At 37.7% G+C, this 20,950-nt stretch overlaps 3 protein-coding genes across 7 annotated transcripts in view; 1 reads left to right on the top strand and 2 right to left on the bottom strand.

Moving 5' to 3' along the window:
- Positions 1 to 856, top strand: part of LOC133650137 (mothers against decapentaplegic homolog 9-like) — an 11,925-nt gene extending 11,069 nt beyond the window's left edge. For all 4 annotated transcript variants that reach the window (XM_062047032.1, XM_062047031.1, XM_062047034.1 and 1 more), the window contains exon 8: positions 543 to 856. In XM_062047032.1, coding sequence (XP_061903016.1) covers positions 543 to 686 — 144 coding nt within the window. In that variant the 3' untranslated portion in view covers positions 687 to 856. The remainder of the gene's footprint in view (positions 1 to 542) is intronic.
- The window catches only part of LOC133650139 (regulatory factor X-associated protein-like), a 14,430-nt gene extending 1,468 nt beyond the window's left edge, over positions 1 to 12,962 (bottom strand). The window contains exons 1-3 of the mRNA XM_062047036.1: positions 12,271 to 12,962; positions 7,172 to 7,282; positions 1 to 1,148 (exon numbers count right to left, since the gene is read on the bottom strand). The exon at positions 1 to 1,148 is cut by the window's left edge and continues 1,468 nt beyond it. Coding sequence (XP_061903020.1) covers positions 1,041 to 1,148; positions 7,172 to 7,282; positions 12,271 to 12,699 — 648 coding nt within the window. The 5' untranslated portion in view covers positions 12,700 to 12,962 and the 3' untranslated portion in view covers positions 1 to 1,040. The remainder of the gene's footprint in view (positions 1,149 to 7,171; positions 7,283 to 12,270) is intronic.
- Positions 12,963 to 18,021: 5,059 nt separating this feature from the next.
- Positions 18,022 to 20,950, bottom strand: part of LOC133650136 (serine/threonine-protein kinase DCLK1-like) — a 112,512-nt gene continuing 109,583 nt past the window's right edge. For both annotated transcript variants that reach the window (XM_062047024.1, XM_062047025.1), the window contains 2 exons: positions 18,869 to 19,579; positions 18,022 to 18,243 (listed from right to left, as the gene is read on the bottom strand). Coding sequence is in view for 1 of the 2 variants with exons in the window: in XM_062047025.1 (XP_061903009.1) it covers positions 19,522 to 19,579 (58 nt within the window). In the remaining variant the exon portion in view is untranslated. The remainder of the gene's footprint in view (positions 18,244 to 18,868; positions 19,580 to 20,950) is intronic.

Below are 20,950 nucleotides of genomic sequence, written 5' to 3'. Positions count from 1 at the left end.
GTTCCCTCCAGGTACTCCAGCTTCCTCCCACCTCCAAAGACATGCACCTGGGGATAGGCCCCTCCCACCTCCAAAGACATGCACCTGGGGATAGGCCCCTCCCACCTCCAAAAACATGCACCTTGGGATAGGTTGATTGGCAACACTAAATGGTCCCTAGTGTGTGAATGTTGTCCGTCTATCTGTGTTGGCCCTGTGATGAGGTGGCCACTTGTCCAGGCTGTACCCCGCCTTCCGCCCGAATGCAGCTGAGATAGGCTCACCCCCTGTGACCCCAAAGGGTACAAGCGGTAGAAAATGGCTCGATTTGATCCGATTAAGTCACTTTTATTCATTTTATATCCGTTTTATTTTGAGAGATTCGCATATATTAAATGTTAATGAGTTGGGGAAAAGATTAGTAATAATTATTATCATGCATTGTTCTTTCTATGGTCAGATTACCAACTTCATTTTGTATATATTTTGGTGTTTGCCACAGGATACTGAACATATTGTTGGCAAATAGAAGTGTTTATGCAAGAACAACCTGGTGTCTGCAGGGTTGGGGGGCAGAGTACCACCGGCAGGACGTGACCAGCACCCCCTGCTGGATCGAGGTGCACCTGCACGGGCCCCTGCAGTGGCTGGACAAGGTCCTGACCCAGATGGGCTCGCCGCACAACCCCATTTCCTCCGTGTCCTAGCACGGCCTCTTACCACGTTCCAAAACCTCTTGTTTACTTGTGAGACTGAATCTCATTTAGCTGGTGGTCATGGCACTTTGTGTGTGATAATGTTATTATTCTATTTAAACTTACTGACCAACGTTTGGATGATGTGTTGTTTATTCTCTATTAAAGTTTCCTCAAATGGCTTCACAATCATTTCATTTCACTCACACAATAAGAGTTGTGTAACATTTCCTTTCTGGTAGTGCAAATCAAACATTTAGCTTTGAAAAAGGTTACTGATGACCACTGCGTACATGTCAAATCTTTGTCAATAAATACAGATAAATATTAAGTGTCAGAAGCTTACGCGTCCACGCGGGCGACCTGTCAGCAGCCCGGAAAGTTCTGCTGCTGTGCCATGGTGCGGTTCTGTGCGGCCAGGAGCTGCTGCTGGCGCTGCAGGAAGCCGATCACCTCGGGACTCCTCAGCAGGGACTGACGGGACACAACCAGCGCAGGTTTGCGTCACGTTTCACACAATAAAGTCAACGCTAGAAAGTACCATTTCAGTAGAAACTGTGTGAATGTACAGTAGCAATATTGAAGAATAGTAGCAATACAATAAATCAGGTATGTCCAGCTAATTTTTTAACGACCTGCAGCCTGCATATACAGCTCAGTCGTATTGTGGTCAGCATCCTAGCATTTTATTTATTGATTTTTTTTGTCCTGTCCAGCTTCTCAGGCAAATCATATAGCAGATGTAGATGCCCGTATCGGCTGTTCACATTTACTTTACAAAAAAAGAAGTGTAGGATACTTTCTCTTGTTGCCGCATTTGTATTTGACTTTATTAAATGTATTTATATTATCATTTGGTTCAGCCGGGGCCGGAGCAGGAGGGGATAGAAAGAAGAAGAAAAAGGAAGACAGAGGGGGAAATTGTGGGGATAAGCAGGCATGTGATTTGACCACAATGAAAAAGAAGTTTTTCACCAATTTAACATGCTAAAATGAACAAAGACAGCACCATTTGAAGAAAATATTTTAGTGTTTAAAGACATGAAAACATTAATATAACATACATAACCCAATTATAATAATGAATCACTGTATATGGTTCAGTCCCAACAGTATTTAGTCAGTAATATTTACATTAAGTGTTCATTTCACATCCACAGGTGTCACATTGATCAGTGATATTATCTACAGCAGGGGTCACCAACCTTTTTGAAACCAAGAGCTACTTCTTGGGTACTGATTAATGCGAAGGGCTACCAGTTTGATACACACTTAAATAAATTGCCAGAAATAGCCAATTTGCTCAATTTACCTTTAACTCTATGTTATTATTAATAATTAATGATATTTACACTTAATTTAACGGTTTAAAAGAGGAGAAAACACCAAAAAAATTACAATTAAATTTTGAAACATAATTTATTTTCAATTTCGACTCTTTAAAATTCAAAATTCAACCGAAAAAAAGACGAGAAAATCTAGCTAATTCGAATCTTTTTATGGAACATCATTAGTAATTTTTACTGATTAAGATTAATTTTAGAATTTTGATGACATGTTTTAAATAGGTTAAAATTCAATCTACACTTTGTTAGAATATATAAGAAATTGGACCAAGCTATATTTCTAACAGACAAATCATTATTTATTCTAGGTTTTCCAGAACAAAAATTTTGAAAGAAATTCAAAAGACTTTGAAATAAGATTTAAATTTGATTCTACAGATTTTTTAGATTTGCCAGGATAATTTTTTTGAATTTTAATCATAATAAGTTTGAAGAAATATTTCACAAATATTCTTCGTCGAAAAAAACAGAAGCTAAAATGAAGAATTCAATTAAAATGTATTTATTATTCTTTACAATAAAATTTTTTTTTTTACTTGAACATTGATTTAAATTGTCAGGAAAGAAGAGGAATGAATTTAAAAGGTAAAAAGGTATATGTGTTTAAAAATCCTAAAATCCTTTTTAAGATTGTATTTTTTCTCTAAAATTGTCTTTCTGAAAGTTATAAGAAGCAAAGTAAAAAAAATAATGAATTTATTTAAACAAGTGAAGACCAAGTCTTTAAAATATTTTCTTGGATTTTCAACTTCTATTTGAGTTTTGTCTCTCTTAGAATTAAAAATGTCGGGCAAAGCGAGACCAGCTTGCTAGTAAATAAATAAAATTTAAAAAATAGAGGCAGCTCCCTGGTAAGTGCTGCTATTTGAGCTATTTTTAGAACAGACCAGCGGGCTACTCATCTGGTCCTTACGGGCACCGCGTTGGTGACCTCTGATCTACAGTATTACCACATTGCTTCGGTTCACTTCACACGTTAGCTTTCTCGGAGAGCCCTAACATGAGCCTTCCTTGCACATTTCTGAGCAGCCTGCATTTTCCTTTTGTAGCTTCTTTTTTGGATTTTTGGATAAATATAACAAAATAACCAAATGTAAACATGTCATTCTTTTCGCCAAAATAGGATATACATTTATGAAAATAACTAAACATGTTTAGTATTGTTTACTCATATTTGAAAATAGGAAATAATAATAATGTGAGGACACTGACATATTGCATGAAACAAGTGTGAAAGTATTTACCTTCAAGATTGTTACACCACTGACAATACTTTCAACAGACTACATAAGAACTTAATATTACAAAATAGTATTATATGCACATTTATTTCAAATAAATTATTAACTGGATTCAATAATGCGACTCTTTGAATTTCTGTCATTTCATAATATATTTTCACGTGGCTTTTTATTTTTAGAAAAACCCACTTATATTCCGCAAAGCAATAATTGGTTAATATTTAAAACAAACGTGCGTATTTCGCAAGCAAATATTTTTTAGCTTACCTCATTATTAACAACCCTGTCTGCAACTGAAGTGGGTTGTGGGTGGATCTTTCCTCTCCATGTCACTTTTGGTTGACATCCAAAAGTACCAGCTAGTGAAAAGTTTGTTTTCCTTGCTTCAAGTTGTTTCATATGTTTTTGCCGTTTTGAAACCTTGTGATCCATAGTCAATATTATCATGACACCACGTGCACAAAACCTTTCCGGGACGATCGATTTTTCCGAATAAAATCACCGAACAAAGTCGTAACTTCCTTCTTCCCAACAGTATCAGTGATTTCCCTTTCCATCCAGTCCCATCCAAACTTATTTTTGACATGTTTATCAATTTCTTTTACTCGTAAAGCGTCCTTTCTCTCGAGAACCGACATCGTTTACATATGGAAAATGGCGGTATGATGACGTTGTTAACGTCATCATTCATAACAGATGTCCTGATTGGTCACAAGGAACATATCGACCAATCAACTACGGCGTAATATAAACCACGTCTCGAATCTTGATTTAGGGTCGGGAAAAAAAACAGAAAAATTAAAGATTTTTTTTTTTTTTTCCCCGAGATTAAAAAAGACGGAATTCCGACTTTAGACGGAAAAATCACATGCCTGATAAGACAAAAACAACAACAGCAAACACAACAATAACAACAATAGAGCAACATCAGCAAATAGGATATGTACAAATATGATGGTAAAAGTGATAGCAAAGAAGCAGTTAGCGAAATAAATAATAATACAGAAATGACAATGAGCATTATTACACTACAAATGGATCAATACAAATACTAATAGAAAGATCACTATTGATAATGAACAATACCAATAATTTACCTCTGTTATCAACTATACAGTTGTTCAAATGCAACAATACATATACGTCATGATAACTAGAGATACGAAAGAATGCAGAAAAATGGAGGGGAAGAAAGAGAAGCAACCTATATTAACCTTGTAGATTGTTATAGTAACAATAGGTTAAGCTTTGTCAGTGTGCCATGTGTTACCCAGTTTACCCCAGGGCAGGGGTGTCCAAACTTTTTCAACTGAGGGCCGCATTCTGAAAAATCAAAGCAAGCGGGGGCCATTTTGATATTTTTTATTTTAAAAACCAATACAATATATGTATAAAAAATATACATTTAGGCCTCCACTCAAGCCTAAAACCCCAAAGGGTTTTGGTCAAAAAAATATTAAAAATGTGTCATTATTCAGTATTATTATTTTTACTATTATTCAAGTTTTAAATCTCTGGATCAACATTAGGTCTATCTGTCAATATAACGGTTTTAAAGATTTAAGTTGTATGCGGTTGTTGTCAAAGAAAACCCTGTTTTTTTATGGAAAAAATACAAAATATGCAATATTTTCACACAATACAATTTTTAAGTGGAATATTGGAGATGATATAATAATTGGAGCCTTAAAAAGGTCAATAACTCATAACACCATTGATTCATTATTATTTTTTGAGCAATGACACTTAAAAACTAATCACACTAAAATTGTAGGGGATCCAAAAGGGTCCTACTCATTAAAGTGTTATATAAATAAATTATAATTTATTTTTTTTACTGTTTACTTTTAACACAATAATCTCGAGATCAACGTCAGATCTATCTGTCAATTATAAGTTGTATTGTTGTTTATGTTTTTGTTTGTTCGTTTTAGGCCCTTCTTTAAAAAAAAACAGCTCGTTTTTTTTACATGGCAAACACCAAATATGCAACATTTTCCCCCAAAAATATCTCAAAATATTTAATGTGATGTAATTGGAGCCTTGAATAGGTCAATAATTCATAATGACATTGATTTTGATTCATTATTATTTTTTTAAAGAAACAACCTACATGGCAGCTTTGTGTGATTAGAGTAAACATTGCAACATTTTCTTGTTACATTGCACCTGTTTGCTCTTTAAATACCACTTTTAATGTTTTTTATTTTTTTCAATCGTATTTTTAAAATGTGCCGTGGGGCCGTTAAAAAATGACCTGCGGGCCGCACTTTGGACACCCCTGCCCTAGGGCAACAACGCTAATATATGTTTGATGAAACGTGATTATGTGCATGAGTGTATGTATGCATATGTACAGTATGTGTATATGTATGTTTGTACAGTGAATGTACATGTACATGTATGTGTATATGTATGTTTGTACAGTGAATGTATATGTACAGTATGTGTATATGTATGTTTGTACAGTGAATGTATATGTACAGTATGTGTTTATGTATGTTTGTACAGTGAGTGTATATGTACAGTATGTGTATATGTATGTTTGTACAGTGAATGTATATGTACAGTATGTGTTTATGTATGTTTGTACAGTGAGTGTATATGTACAGTATGTGTATATGTATGTTTGTACAGTGAATGTATATGTACAGTATGTGTATATGTATGTTTGTACAGTGAATGTATATGTACAGAATGTGTATATGTATGTTTGTACAGTGAATGTATATGTACAGTATGTGTTTATGTATGTTTGTACAGTGAGTGTATATGTACATGTATGTGTATATGTATGTTTGTACAGTGAATGTATATGTACATGTATGTGTATATTTATGTTTGTACAGTGAGTGTATATGTATGTGTATGTTTGTACAGTGAATGTATATGTACATGTATGTGTATATGTATGTTTGTACAGTGAGTGTATATGTACAGTATGTGTATATGTATGTTTGTACAGTGAGTGTATATGTACAGTATGTGTATATGTATGTTTTAAACACATTTTTCGGGTAAACACCTCAAGAGAAATCATCTATTTTGGTACTTGACGCACGTTACAGTTAGCACTTTGGCGTGCTATGCTAGCTTTTTTAGCTAACAGCACAGTGTCATATTGTGGTATTTCACTAATGCGAACTGTAAGCATGCTATTCTTAGCATGGTACTGTAGCATGCTAGCTTTTTTTAAACTCATTTTGCTCTTTTTGTTTGTTACTTGACGCTATCTGGCCAGCATGCACACTGTTTGCATTTCAGTTCAGCCTTGAGTGTGTGAATTGTGAATTGCATTTATATAGCGCTTTTCTCTAGTGACTCAAAGCTCTTTTGTCCAATATCTAAGTGACATTTAAAGCAGTGTGGGTGGGCACTGGGAGCGGGTGGGTAAAGTGCCTTGCCCAAGGACACAACGGCAGTGGCGAGGATGGCGGAGGCGGGGATCGAACCTGGAACCCTCGAGTTGCTGGCACGGCCGCTCCACCAACCGAGCTACATCAGCTTTCACGACAAAATTTCTCCCGAAATGGCATTTTCCAGTGCTTTGAAAACACGTCTTTATTGTACGGGCTTTGAAGGTGAAAACTACCAAAATGGATTCTCGTAAATCCCAATAAATACGAATCACGTCTTGTGAACACTAACAACTTTGACATGTTCTTAAAAACTTCTTCCAGAATCAAGCCCATTTTTCGCATATGCATGTTGAATGACGGGTGTAAAGGTGCTGCAGCTATGAATCCAGCAGAGGGCGCTGTCTCCCTAATCTGAAAATAGGCTTTTTATGAGAATTGTTTTGTTGACAATGTCATCTGCCTTTGGGCTCCATGGCACCTTCTTTACTCGGCATCAGATGATTCCTATCCAAATATCCCCACCTAAACGTCTTCAGAAGCCAATAACTTACCAGTCTTTTCTGGTTGAGGACCTGCTCGATGAGGGAGGGTCTGGCCGGCCGGTCCCCCACGGCCCCCAGACGCTGCTTGTTGACCGACACGGGTCTTTCCTCTGGATTGTCCTGATTGCAACAAACACAAAGTCGTCTTACAACACACTCAAAGACAACTTCTTAAATAAAACTCAATTAAAAACAATTTAGTTGAGGTTAGTGAACAACACGAGCCTATCCCAGATGACTGTACACAACATGATATCAATTTGGTGTTTCCGATACGAGAGCCTTGAGTATGGCCAATACGATATCAGCAGGAAGGATACATAATTGTATTATTTTGTAGTGTAGAACGTTGGAAAATGTTTGATCAACAATGAACAACACGAACATATCCGCCTGGAATGGACTGATACGGTCTTTAATTTGAAGTGGACTTGTAACGGTTTTTTGGCGACACCCAGTGGCCACAATGTTTCATGAAGTTGAGATCTACGGACACGTTTGTTACTGGGTATTTTCTAATACGCTTCTGCCTCGGAGACTTTGTATGTGTAAGTAATATGCAACTATAATTATTTGATACTTGTTAATATTGACACATGTGCTGTTTTATTGTTCAGTTATTACTGTGCATGGCTAGCTTGTGTGCTTAGTTGTGGTGTAGCTGCTAGCTTCTAGTAGCCTCGCATGTTTACCTTAGTAAAATAGAAAAAAATGTGTACTTATTGGATGACCTTTAGATGTTAACTGGCTGTCCACCTTTGCACACGAGTAAACACACTGCTGGACTGCTTGTATCGCACACGATATCACACACAAGTAAACACGCGGAAAGACTGCTTGTATCGTACATGATATCACACACAAGTAAACACGCGGCAAGACTGCTTGTATCGTACATGATACCACACACACAAGTAAACACGCTGCAGGACTGCTTGTATCGCACATGATATCACACACAGGTAAACACGCGGCAAGACTCCTTGTATCGTACATGATACCACACACACAAGTAAACACGCTACAGGACTGCTTGTATCGCACATGATATCACATACAAGTAAACACGCTGCAGGACTGCTTGTATCGCACACGATATCACACACAAGTAAACACGCTGCAGGACTCCTTGTATCGCACATGATATCACACACGAGTAAACACGCTGCAGGACTGCTTGTATCGCACATTATATCACACACAAGTAAACACGCGGCAAGACTGCTTGTATCGTACATGATACCACACACACAAGTAAACATGCTGCAGGACTGCTTGTATCGCACACGATATCACACACAAGTAAACACGCTGCAGGACTCCTTGTATCGCACATGATATCACACACGAGTAAACGCGCTGCAGGACTGCTTGTATCGCACATGATACCACACACACAAGTAAACACGCTGCAGGACTGCTTGTATCGCACACAATATCACACACAAGTAAACACGCTGCAGGACTCTTTGTATCGCACATGATATCACACACGAGTAAACGCGCTGCAGGACTGCTTGTATCGCACATGATATCACACACAAGTAAACACGCGGCAAGACTGCTTGTATCGTACATGATACCACACACACAAGTAAACTCGCTGCAGGACTGCTTGCATCGCACATGATATCACACACAAGTAAACACGCTGCAGGACTGCTTGTATCGCGCACGATATCACACACAAGTAAACACGCTGCAGGACTCCTTGTATTGCACATGATATCACACACGAGTAAACACGCTGCAGGACTGCTTGTATCGCACATGATATCACACACAAGAAAACACGTGGCAAGACCGCTTGTATCGCACATGATACCACACACACACACAAGTAAACACGCTGCAGGATTGCTTGTATCGCACATGATATCATACACCAGTAAACACGCTGCAGGACTGATTGTATCGCACATGATATCACACACAAGTAAACACGCGGCAAGACTGCTTGTATCGTACATGATACCACACACACAAGTAAACACGCTGCAGGACTGCTTGTATCGCACATGATATCACATACAAGTAAACACGCTGCAGGACTGCTTGTATCGCACAAGATATCACACACAAGTAAACACGCTGCAGGACTTCTTGTATTGCACATGATATCACACACAATTAACACGCTGCAGGATTGCTTGAACTGCACATGATATCACACACGAGTAAACACTCTGCGGGGCCGCTTGCATCGCACATGATGTCACACACACGAGTAAACACGCTTGCAGGACTGCTTGCATCGCACATGATATCACAAACGAGTAAACACACTGCAGGACTGCTTGTATCGCACATGATATCACACACGAGCAAAGAGGCTACAGGACTGCTTGTATCTCACATTATATGACAAAAGTAAAAATTGTGTAGGACTGCTTGTATCGCACATGATATCACACACGTTGTATGCTCCCAGACTTGTTTTAAAGAACTAACAAATATCTATTTCACAGGGATACTGTGGTTTGGTTGGGTAATGTTGATATTTGAATCGATCCATGTCCAGATTAGTACATGTATCGCAGGGGTGTCCAAAGTGCGGCCCTGGGGACATATGACATATGCAGCCCCTAAATAATTATTTTTTATTGGCCCACGGCACAACTGCTAGCATTCTAATATTAGCATGGCAGCTTTTTACAAGTATACACCTCAGCAGCAAATATTTTGTCACTTGACCAATGATACCTGTTGACATGCTAACCTTCGTCATATTTTGGTACTTGATGCTTGCTAACGCTAGAATTTATTTTTTTTCCCCCAGGTACACAACACAATAATATATTTTAGTTCTTGACGCATTTTAGCATGCTAGCTTTTTCAAAACAAATTTAGCAGGTATACACCTCAGTGTCATATTTTGGTATAATGCTAACTGTAGCGTAACATGTAGTTGTTAACATGTTAGCATAGTACTGTTAGCATGCTAACTTTTAAACTCATTGTGCTCATATTTTTGTTACTTGATGCTATCTGGCCATGTGAGCATATCAGTTTGGCGTTGGCTCCTGAGCCTTCTCTGGAACTTTCTACTGAGATAGCATGTTTTAGTTCATTGGAAAAAAAATATTGAACTGGTTTTAAAAGGTGAAATCCCTCTAAATGGACCCCGCATACAGTGGAAAGTGTGCGTAAAAACTACAAAAATGGAGCCACATACAGTGGAAATTGTGAGTAAAAATTATAAAAATTGAGCCTGCATACAGTCTGCGTAAAAACTACAAAAATGGAGCCCACATACAGTGGAAAGTCTGTGTAAAAACTACAAAAATGGAACCAGCATACAGTCTGCGTAAAAACTACAAAAATGGAGCCCGCAAACAGTCTAAAGTGTGAGTAAAAATTATAAAAATTGAGCCTGCATACAGTCTGCGTAAAAACTACAAAAATGGAGCCCGCATACAGTGGAAAGTCTGTGGAAAAAACTACAAAAATGGAGCTTGCATACAGTGGAAAGTGTGCGTAAAAACTACAAAAATGGAGCCACATACAGTGGAAATTGTGAGTAAAAATTATAAAAATTGAGCCTGCATACAGTCTGCGTAAAAACTACAAAAATAGAGCCCACATACAGTGGAAAGTCTGTGTAAAAACTACAAAAATGGAACCCGCATACAGTCTGCGTAAAAACTACAAAAATGGAGCCCGCATACAGTCTAAAGTGTGAGCAAAAATTATAAAAATTGAGCCCGCATACAGTCTGTGTAAAAACTACAAAAATGGAGCTTGCATACAGTGGAAAGTGTGTGTAAAAAACACAAAAATGGAGCCACATACAGTGGAAATTGTGCATAAAAACTACAAAAATGGAGCCACAGACAGTGGAAAGTGTGCGTAAAAACTACAAAAATGAAGTCCGCATACAGTGGTAAGTGTGAGTATAAACTACATAAATGGAATCACATACAGTGGAAAATGTGAGTACAAACTACATAAATGGAGCCTGCATACAGTGTATAAACTACATAAATAGAACCACATACAGTGTAAAGTGTGAGTATAAACTACATAAATGGAGCCACATAAAGTTTATAAACTACATAAATGGAGCCACATACAGTGTAAAAACTACATAAATGGAGCCACATACAGTCTGCATATAAACTACATAAATGGAGTCACATACAGAGTATAAACTACATAAATGGAGTCACATACAGAGTATAAACTACATGAATGGAGCCACATACAGTGTATAAACTACATAAATGGAGTCACATACAGTGTATAAACTACATAAATGGAGTCACATACAGAGTATAAACTACATAAATGGAGCCACATACAGTGTATAAACTACATAAATGGAGTCACATCCAGTGTATAAACTACATAAATGGAGTCACGTACAGAGTATGAACTACATAAATGGAGTCACATCCAGTGTATAAACTACATAAATGGAGTCACGTACAGAGTATAAACTACATAAATGGAGTCACATCCAGTGTATAAACTACATGAATGGAGCCACATACAGTGTATAAACTACATAAATGGAGTCACATACAGTGTATAAACTACATAAATGGAGCCACATACAGTCTGCATATAAACTACATAAATGGAGTCACATCCAGTGTATAAACTACATAAATGGAGTCACGTACAGAGTATAAACTACATAAATGGAGTCACATCCAGTGTATCAACTACATAAATGGAGCCACATCCAGTCTGCATATAAACTACATAAATGGAGTCACATCCAGTCTGCATATAAACTACATAAATGGAGCCACATACAGTGTATAAACTACATAAATGGAGTCACATACAGTCTGCATATAAACTACATAAATGGAGTCACATCCAGTGTATAAACTACATAAATGGAGTCACATACAGAGTATAAACTACATAAATGGAGCCACATACAGTGTATAAACTACATAAATGGAGCCACATACAGTCTGCATATAAACTACATAAATGGAGCCACATACAGTGTATAAACTACATAAATGGAGTCACATACAGTGTATAAACTACATAAATGGAGTCACATCCAGTGTATAAACTACATAAATGGAGTCACATCCAGAGTATAAACTACATGAATGGAGCCTGCATAAAGTGTCAAGTGTGCTTACGTCTAGTTTGCTGCTGGACATGGCCTGGTCGCTCTTCTTCTTCTTGTACTTGTCTTTGTACATCTTGTTGCGGTGCTTCTTGCACATCCACGGCTTCCTCTGCTTGGCCACCTGCGTGGTGGTCTCCGTGCAGCCGTCGTAGGTGCACTGCTTGGGGACGTGACCGTCGCCCTCCAGGCCGTCCTCGTCCATCATCTCCTCGGGGCTGGCGGCGCTGTCCCGGGGGTCCGAGCTGTCCAGCACGTCGCTCTCCTCGTCCGCGTCGTCCATGTCCGCGTCCATGGGGATCAGGGTGATCACGTCTCGGCTGTCGACCGAGCGGCTGTCGCCCACGATGTAGCGCTGGCCGTCTTTAGTCAGCAGGATCGCGGAGTCTTTGCTGCTCGGTGTCGGCGTCGGCGTCGGTGTGGGGCTGTCGTCGTCGCTCATGTTGTTGTTGTTAGCTTCCGAAGCTAACTAGCTAAAACAAGCTAAAGCTAGCTAGCTAAAAACAATCTAAAACTAGCTCGCAGTGGCTTACTCGCGGCTATTAGCTGACTGTTTCATTCGTCTCACACATTTATACCAAACAATAAGAAAGCGCCGAGCATAAAATGAAGATTCTAATTCACATATCGAACATAATACGACGACGAAGCGATTTGTTAGTTCGGGTGTTCGCGTCTTCGCGTTGCACATCCGGGTCCTTCTTCTTCGCCTCCCGCCACTTCACCCTCCTCATTATTTTTTTTAATTTTTAAAAACATTTTTTTATTGAACAAAAAACACACATTTATAATTCACACAAAAGTCAAGGCACTTTCAACATCAAGGAAAGAAAAACAAACGCAAATACAGACAGAGTATTAAAGGCCTACTGGAATGATTTTTTATTTATTTAAACGGGGATAGCAGATCCATTCTATGTGTCATACTTGATCATTTCGCGATATTGCCATATTTTTGCTGAAAGTATTTAGTAGAGAACATCGACGGTAAAGTTGCAACTTTTGGTCGCTGATAAAAAAAAGCCTTGCCTGTACCGGAAGTAGCGTGACGTCGCAGGTTGAAAGGCTGCTCACATTTCCCCATTGTTTACACCAGCAGCGAGAGCAATTCGGACCGAGAAAGCGATGATTACCCCATTAATTTGAGCGAGGATGAAAGATTCGTGGATGAGGAACGTGAGAGTGAAGGACTAGAGTGCAGTGCAGGACGTATCTTTTTTCGCTCTGACCGTAACTTAGGTACAAGCTGGCTCATGGGATTCCACACTCTCTCCTTTTTCTATTGTGGATCACAGATTTGTATTTTAAACCACCTCGGATACTATATCCTCTTGAAAATGAGAGTCAAGAACGCGAAATGGACATTCACAGGGACTTTTATCTCCACGACAATACATCGGCGAAGCTCTTTAGCGACAGAGCTAACGTGATAGCATCGGGCTTAAATGCAGATGGAGACAAAATACATAAACCCCTGACTGGAAGGATAGACAGAAAATCAACAATACTATTAAACCATGGACATGTAAATACACGGTTAATGCTTTCCAGCCTGGCGAAGCTTAACAATGCTGTTGCTAACGACGCCATTGAAGCTAACTTAGCAACGGGACCTCACAGAGCTATGCTGAAGACATTAGCTATCCACCTACGCCAGCCAGCCCTCATCTGCTCATCAACACCCGTGCTCACCTGCGTTCCAGCGATCGACGGCGCGACGAAGGACTTCACCCGATCATAGATGCGGTCGGCGGCCCGGAGACGGAGGAAGTCAAGGTGAGGTCGGCGGCTAGCGCGCCTGCTATCCATCTCAAAGTCCTCCTGGTTGTGTTGCTGCAGCCAGCCGCTAATACACCGATCCCACCTACAACTTTCTTCTTTGCAGTCTTCATTGTTCATTAAACAAATTGCAAAAGATTCACCAATGCAGATGTCCAGAATACTTTGGAATTTTGCGATGAAAACAGAGCTTTTTGTATTGGATTCAATGGTGTCAGAATACTTCCGTTTCAACCATTGACGTCACGCGCATACGTCATCATACAGAGACACATAGGAGTTGTTGTGGGGTTGAATTGCATCTTGTACAATAAAGACAAGGCAAACAAAGAAGTGATATGAGCCTACAGTCCTGGGATTATTACAATATTAATAAATAATAATAATAAAACATATTAAAAAAAAGGGCTAACTAAATCACTTTATTTTAACAAAGATATACATTTAAGGGCTTTTGTACTCTTAATCAGTCTCCAAAGTTTGGTTGATAATTGTAAACCATTAAGCCAAATAGAAAATGTAGACCTTACTTTCATAAATCGACATTTATGTACAAAAATGTTTGCCTTTTTAAAGCATTATGTGGATTCAATTCTTTAAGATGTCAATAAACTTCTCAATCAATCAAATCAAAACATGTACACTCTCACATTCCACACACACATGTACAGTATCACACACACTCACATGTACACTCTCACATTCCACACACACATGTACAGTATCACACACACACTCACATGTACACTCTCACATCCCACACACACACATGTACAGTATCACACACACTCACATGTACACTCTCACATTCCACACACACATGTACAGTATCACACACACACATGTACACTCTCACATCCCACACACACACATGTACAGTATCACACACACACACACATGTACACTCTCACATCCCACACACAGATGATTGACATCCTCTACAGCTCCACAGATATAACAGCCGTCAACCTCCATGTTCAATTTAAGTTTCAAAAAATCCTTTGAATGGTGTATTACATTAATAATTTTAAATTGTATTTCTTTAATTTTGGGGGAAAAAAATTGGGTATGTAATATATATTGTCCTTATTTTCCTTAACTCATCTTTTGTAAACTCATTCTATGTTGTCTATGAACTGTGCCCGGGAAATATTCTCTCACTAAATCCCTCCTCTTTTTTTAATTTTTAAAAAAAAAATAAACCTTTATTTATAAATTGCAACATTTACAAACAATTGAGAAATAATAATAATCAAAATAAGTACAAAACAGCGGCACAGTTCAACCTCCTCATTAGACTAAAGGGGCTGTGTCACAACCCGACCGGAACCAGAAACCCCGATCGTACGTCACTTCCTTTTTGTATATTTTTTTCTCTTCTACGAAGCATCTGTGATATTTGAATGGTGTATTATTATTATTATTTGTCCAAATAATACACTACAAGAGGATAACAATATAAAAATGAACAAGGGGTAGATTTAAAAAAAAAAATCCTCGCCACAATTACAACCACTTTTTATCTTTTGGGAGTCAGCGCCCTCTTGTGTCATTCATCCCAATGACGTCATTTCTTTTTAAAATGAATACCGAATTCTTAAACAACTGTAGTTTTGTTATGTTGTTTTATACGGCGTTGTCATTTAAATGAAGACTACAAGAAAAGAAAAAAAACGAACATGATTGCCGTAAAACAAGTTGACTTTGCGCATGCGTGGATCGATCGGGACTGGTTGGGTAATGACAGTGCCCTCTAGCGGTGTAAAATAATATACATTTTTATTGGCGATATAATATTTAATGAGAAAACAAATATACACAGATTTGTTTTGGAACGATTTTTATTATTGTGATGTTATTATTGTTGAAGAGAGGTACATGTAGTGTGACGGACATAATAATGTTGTGCACTTTGGTAGGTCACTTTCGACAGAGTCACATCAACCATTTTATTTATTGGCGACTTTTGTTGTTGTTGTTGCCTCTCGTCGAGCGCCGACGAGAAGAAGAAGCTACTGTGTGTCCGTCGCGCTTTCATCCGGAGAAATGACGCCGCCAGCGAGGTTTCTTGGTAGCAAATAAATCCACTTCAGTGCTGCTGGTTCTGCAGAATCCACACCTGTTGGACTGCATTCGTTTGACATCTGCGAGGCTCGTCTGCCCCCGGCGGTGAAGTCAGGTCCCGGCAGGCACGAGACGTTGATGCAACGTTGGTTATATAACTACGTGTCCTTCAGAACCCACTTTGAAACAACGTTGCGAAATAGTCTGTAAATTAAGGCGACGTTGGATCCACGGTGTTGGTTGGCAAAATTACCAAATTTCATTCTTCAAATCAACGTCACAACCCGACGTTGATTAAACGTCAAAAAGCATGTTGTTTCAACGTTGTTTTTGTGTTGTAGAATATTGGTTGGGAAATGACCAAAATTCAACGGTCAAATCAACATCAGAACCCAACATCGATTAAACGTCGTCAGAAAGCATGTTGTTTCAACGTTATGTTTGTGTCTTGGAATATTGGTTTGGAAATGACTAAAATTCAACGGTCAAGTCAACGTCAGAACCCAACATTGATTAAACGTTGTCAAAAAGCATGTTGTTTCAACGTTGTTTTTGTGTCGCAGAATATTGGTTGGGAAATGACCACATTTCAACGGTCAAATCAACGTCAGAAACCGACAGACATTGATTAAACGTTGTCAAAAAGCATGTTGTTTCAACGTTGTGTTTGTGTTGTAGAATATTGGTTGGGAAATGACCAAAATTCAACGGTCAAATCAACGTCAGAACCCAACATTGATTAAACGTTCTCAGAAAGCATGTTGTTTCAACGTTGTATTTGTGTTGTAGAATATTGGTTAGGAAAAGAATCAAAATTTAACGGTCAAATCAACGTCAGAACCCAACATTGATTGTTTCAACGTTATGTTTGAGTTGTCAACGTTGTTTCAACGTTATGTTTGAGTTGTCAACGTTGTTTTAATGTTATTTTTGAGTTGTCAACATTGTTCCAATGTTATGTTTGAGTTCTCAACGTTGTTTCAACGTTATGTTTGAGTTGTCAATGTTGTTTCAACGTTATTTTTGAGTTGTCCAACGTTGTTTGTACGTTATGTTTGAGTTGTCAACGTTGTTTCAACGTTATGTTTGAGTTGTCAACGTTGTTTCAACGTTATGTTTGAGTTGTCCAATGTTGTTTCTATGTTATGTTTGAGTTGTCAACGTTGTTTCAACGTTATGTTTGAGTTGTCAACGTTGTTTTAATATTATTTTTGAGTTGTCCAACGTTGTTTTTACGTTATGTTTGAGTTGCCCAACGTTGTTTCAATGTTATTTTTGAGTTGCCCAACGTTGTTTCTACGTTATGTTTGAGTTGTCAACGTTGTTTCAACGTTGTGTTTGAGTTGTCAACGTTGTTTCAACGTTACGTTTGAGTTGTCAACGTTGTTTCAACGTCATGTTTGAGTTGTCAACGTTGTTTCAACGTTATGTTTGAGTTGTCAACGTTGTTTCAACGTTATGTTTGAGTTGTCAACGTTGTTTCAACGTTATGTTTGAGTTGTCAACGTTGTTTCAACGTTATGTTTGAGTTGTCAACGTTGTTTTAACGTTATTTTTGAGTTGTCAACGTTGTTTCAACGTCATGTTTGAGTTGTCAACGTTGCTTCAATGTCATGTTTGAGTTGTCAACGTTGCTTCAATGTGAAGTGAAGTGAAGTGAATTACATTTATATAGCGCTTTTTCTCAAGTGACTCAAAGCGCTTTACATAGTGAAACCCAATATCTAAGTTACATTCAAACCAGTGTGGGTGGCACTGGGAGCAGGTGGGTAAAGTGTCTTGCCCAAGGACACAACGGCAGTGACTAGGATGGCGGAAGCGGGGATCGAACCTGCAACCCTCAAGTTGCTGGCACGGCCGCTCTACCAACCGAGCTATACCGCCCCAATGTCATGTTTGAGTTGTCAACGTTGTTTCAACGTTATGTTTGAGTTGTCAACGTTGTTTTAATATTATTTTTGAGTTGTCCAACGTCGTTTCTACGTTATGTTTGAGTTGTCAACGTTGTTTCAACGTTATATTTGAGTTGTCAACGTTGTTTAAATGTTACGTTTGAGTTGTCAACGTTGTTTCAATGTTACCTTTGAGTTGTCAACGTTGTTTCAATGTTACGTTTGAGTTGTCAACGTTGTTTCAACGTTACCTTTGAGTTGTCAACATTGTTTCAATGTTACCTTTGAGTTGTCAACGTTGTTTCAACGTTACGTTTGAGTTGTCAACGTTGTTTCAACGTTATTTTTGAGTTGTCCAACGTTGTTTGTACGTTATGTTTGAGTTGTGAACGTTGTTTCAACGTTATGTTTGAGTTGTCAACGTTGTTTCAACGTTACCTTTGAGTTGTCAACGTTGTTTCTACGTTATGTTTGAGTTGTCCAATGTTGTTTCTATGTTATGTTTGAGTTGTCAACGTTGTTTCAACGTTATTTTTGAGTTGTCCAACGTTGTTTGTACGTTATGTTTGTGTTGTCAACGTTGTTTCAACGTTACGTTTGAGTTGTCAACGTTGTTTCAACGTTATGTTTGAGTTGTCAACGTTGTTCCAACGTTATTTTTTAGTTGTCCAACGTTGTTTCAACGTTATGTTTGAGTTGTCAACGTTGTTTCAACGTTACGTTTGAGTTGTCAACGTTGTTTCAACGTTATGTTTGAGTTGTCAACGTTGTTCCAACGTTATTTTTTAGTTGTCCAACGTTGTTTCAACGTTATGTTTGAGTTGTCAACGTTGTTTCAACGAGGTGTTTGAGTTGTCAACGTTGTTTCAATGTTACGTTTGAGTTGTCAACGTTGTTTCAACGTTACCTTTGAGTTGTCAACGTTGTTTGAAGGTGGTGTGCCTGCTGGGGCTAACGAGGCGTGATGAGGGTGAAATGAGGACACGTTCTAACGAGGTTACGACACATCGATACAGTCTGACTGCGTTCGCATTGCGGCTCCAATGCTTGCTACACACGAGTCGGGTCGTCGCCGTGACGATCCGACGTCACGACACGAGAGTCTTGGTTTTGGCCACGTCGACATATTCCGTAAGAAAAGAAAGCGCCTCGGTCACGTTTGTTCCCGTAAAAGTCGACGTTCCTTCCCGACATTTCTCACCTGGAAAAAGAGAACTACATATTCTAGATATTAAAAAAAGAAAGAAGTTGTCCGTATTGCAGATGTTTCATCCTCAGCTCCGACCATCAACCAGGGGATGAATCACAACTCCGATGAGTCAAAAGTTCCAACATTCCTTCGTCTTGAAAGTTCTCTCCAACTTTTTTAATTTTTTTTATTGTCTTTCCTGGTCCTGGTCGTCCTTTCTTGGAGAAGAAAGCAGGCCGAGCCGATGGAGATGATGTCAGAGTCACATGGGAGGGGGATGGGGGAGGGGTCAGGGGTAGGCAGCGAGGAGGCGGAGCCTGCAGGGGACAACGCCAAGGCATCACATCCGGGTGGCGTCCTCGTCGGAGAAACGCCCTCTTCTTATCAGCAGGGGCGGCCTGGATGAGGAGGAAGACCACGACGTCATCGCCAGAGAAGAGGCATACATTTGACATATACCATATATAATTATAATAAATATTTTCCTCTTTTAAATTGAATGTTCAGTATACATTTTTGTATTTTAAATTACAAATATCGTATAAATACTAATTTATACGATATTTGTAATTTAGAAGTAATAGTTTAAAAAATAAATAAAGAATTTAACTTTTTTTCTTTTACAATTTCGACATTTTTATTGACTTTATTTAAATTCAATTTAATGTATTCATCTTAAGAAATTGGTATTGATATGATGGGTTGATTTAATTGATTTTGTTTATATTTTTTACAATTATGTAATTTTAAATATTAATTATTATTTTATATTACATTATTATTAAATGCATGATACATTTATCAATGTTATATAATATTGTCGATATACTTTTTCATGATGTATTTTTAATTCGTTTATTTTTTATCATTTAAAAGTATTGTGTTTGAAAAAAAAAAAAAGAATTAATTAAATATTGTATATTTTTTTATAATTCTGTAATTTATTTTTTTTAGTATGAATGATTTTTTTTCATTTATTTTGTTTATATATTTTCTACAATTATGTAATTTTAAATATTAATTACTATTTTATATTACATTATTGTTAAATACATCCATCCATCCATTTCTACCGCTTGTCCCTTTCGGGGTCGCGGGGGGTGCTGGAGCCTATCTCAGCTGCATATATTTATATATTTAGTTATCGTTTATTTTGTATTATTTAAAAGTGTTATGTTTTTAAAAAATTAATTATTTAATTAAAATGATCAATAATCATTTTATAATTCTGTAATTTAATTTTCTTTGTATGATGGATTTTTTTCATTTATTTTTTTTATATATTTTCTACAATTATGTAATTTCAAATATTAATTATTATTTTATATTACATTATTATTTAATACATAATAAATATTATACATTCATCTTCTACCGCTTGTCCCTTTCGGGGTCTCGGGTGGTGCTGGAGCCTTTCTCAGCTGCATATATTTACTTATTTATTTATCGTTTATTTTTTATTATTTAAAAGTATTAAAAAGGGACAAGCGGTAGAAAATGAATGGATGGATTGATGTTTAAAAAAATGAATTATTTAATTAAAATTATCAATATTCATTTTATAATTCTGTAATTTAATTTTTTTTGTATGATGGATTTTTTTCATTTATTTTGTTTATATATTTTCTTCAATTATGTAACTTTAAATATGAATTACTATTTTGTATTACATTATTATTAAATACATCCATCCATCAATTTTCTACCGCTTGTCCCTTTTGGGTTCGCGGGTGGTGCTGGAGCCTATCTCAGCTGCATATATTTATATA

The sequence above is a fragment of the Entelurus aequoreus genome, linkage group LG05, assembly GCF_033978785.1.
Source record: "Entelurus aequoreus isolate RoL-2023_Sb linkage group LG05, RoL_Eaeq_v1.1, whole genome shotgun sequence".
NCBI classification, from domain to species: Eukaryota; Metazoa; Chordata; class Actinopteri; order Syngnathiformes; family Syngnathidae; genus Entelurus; species Entelurus aequoreus.
The sequence above is the reverse complement of the archived record's forward strand: the minus strand, read 5'-3'. Positions and strand labels throughout refer to the sequence as shown.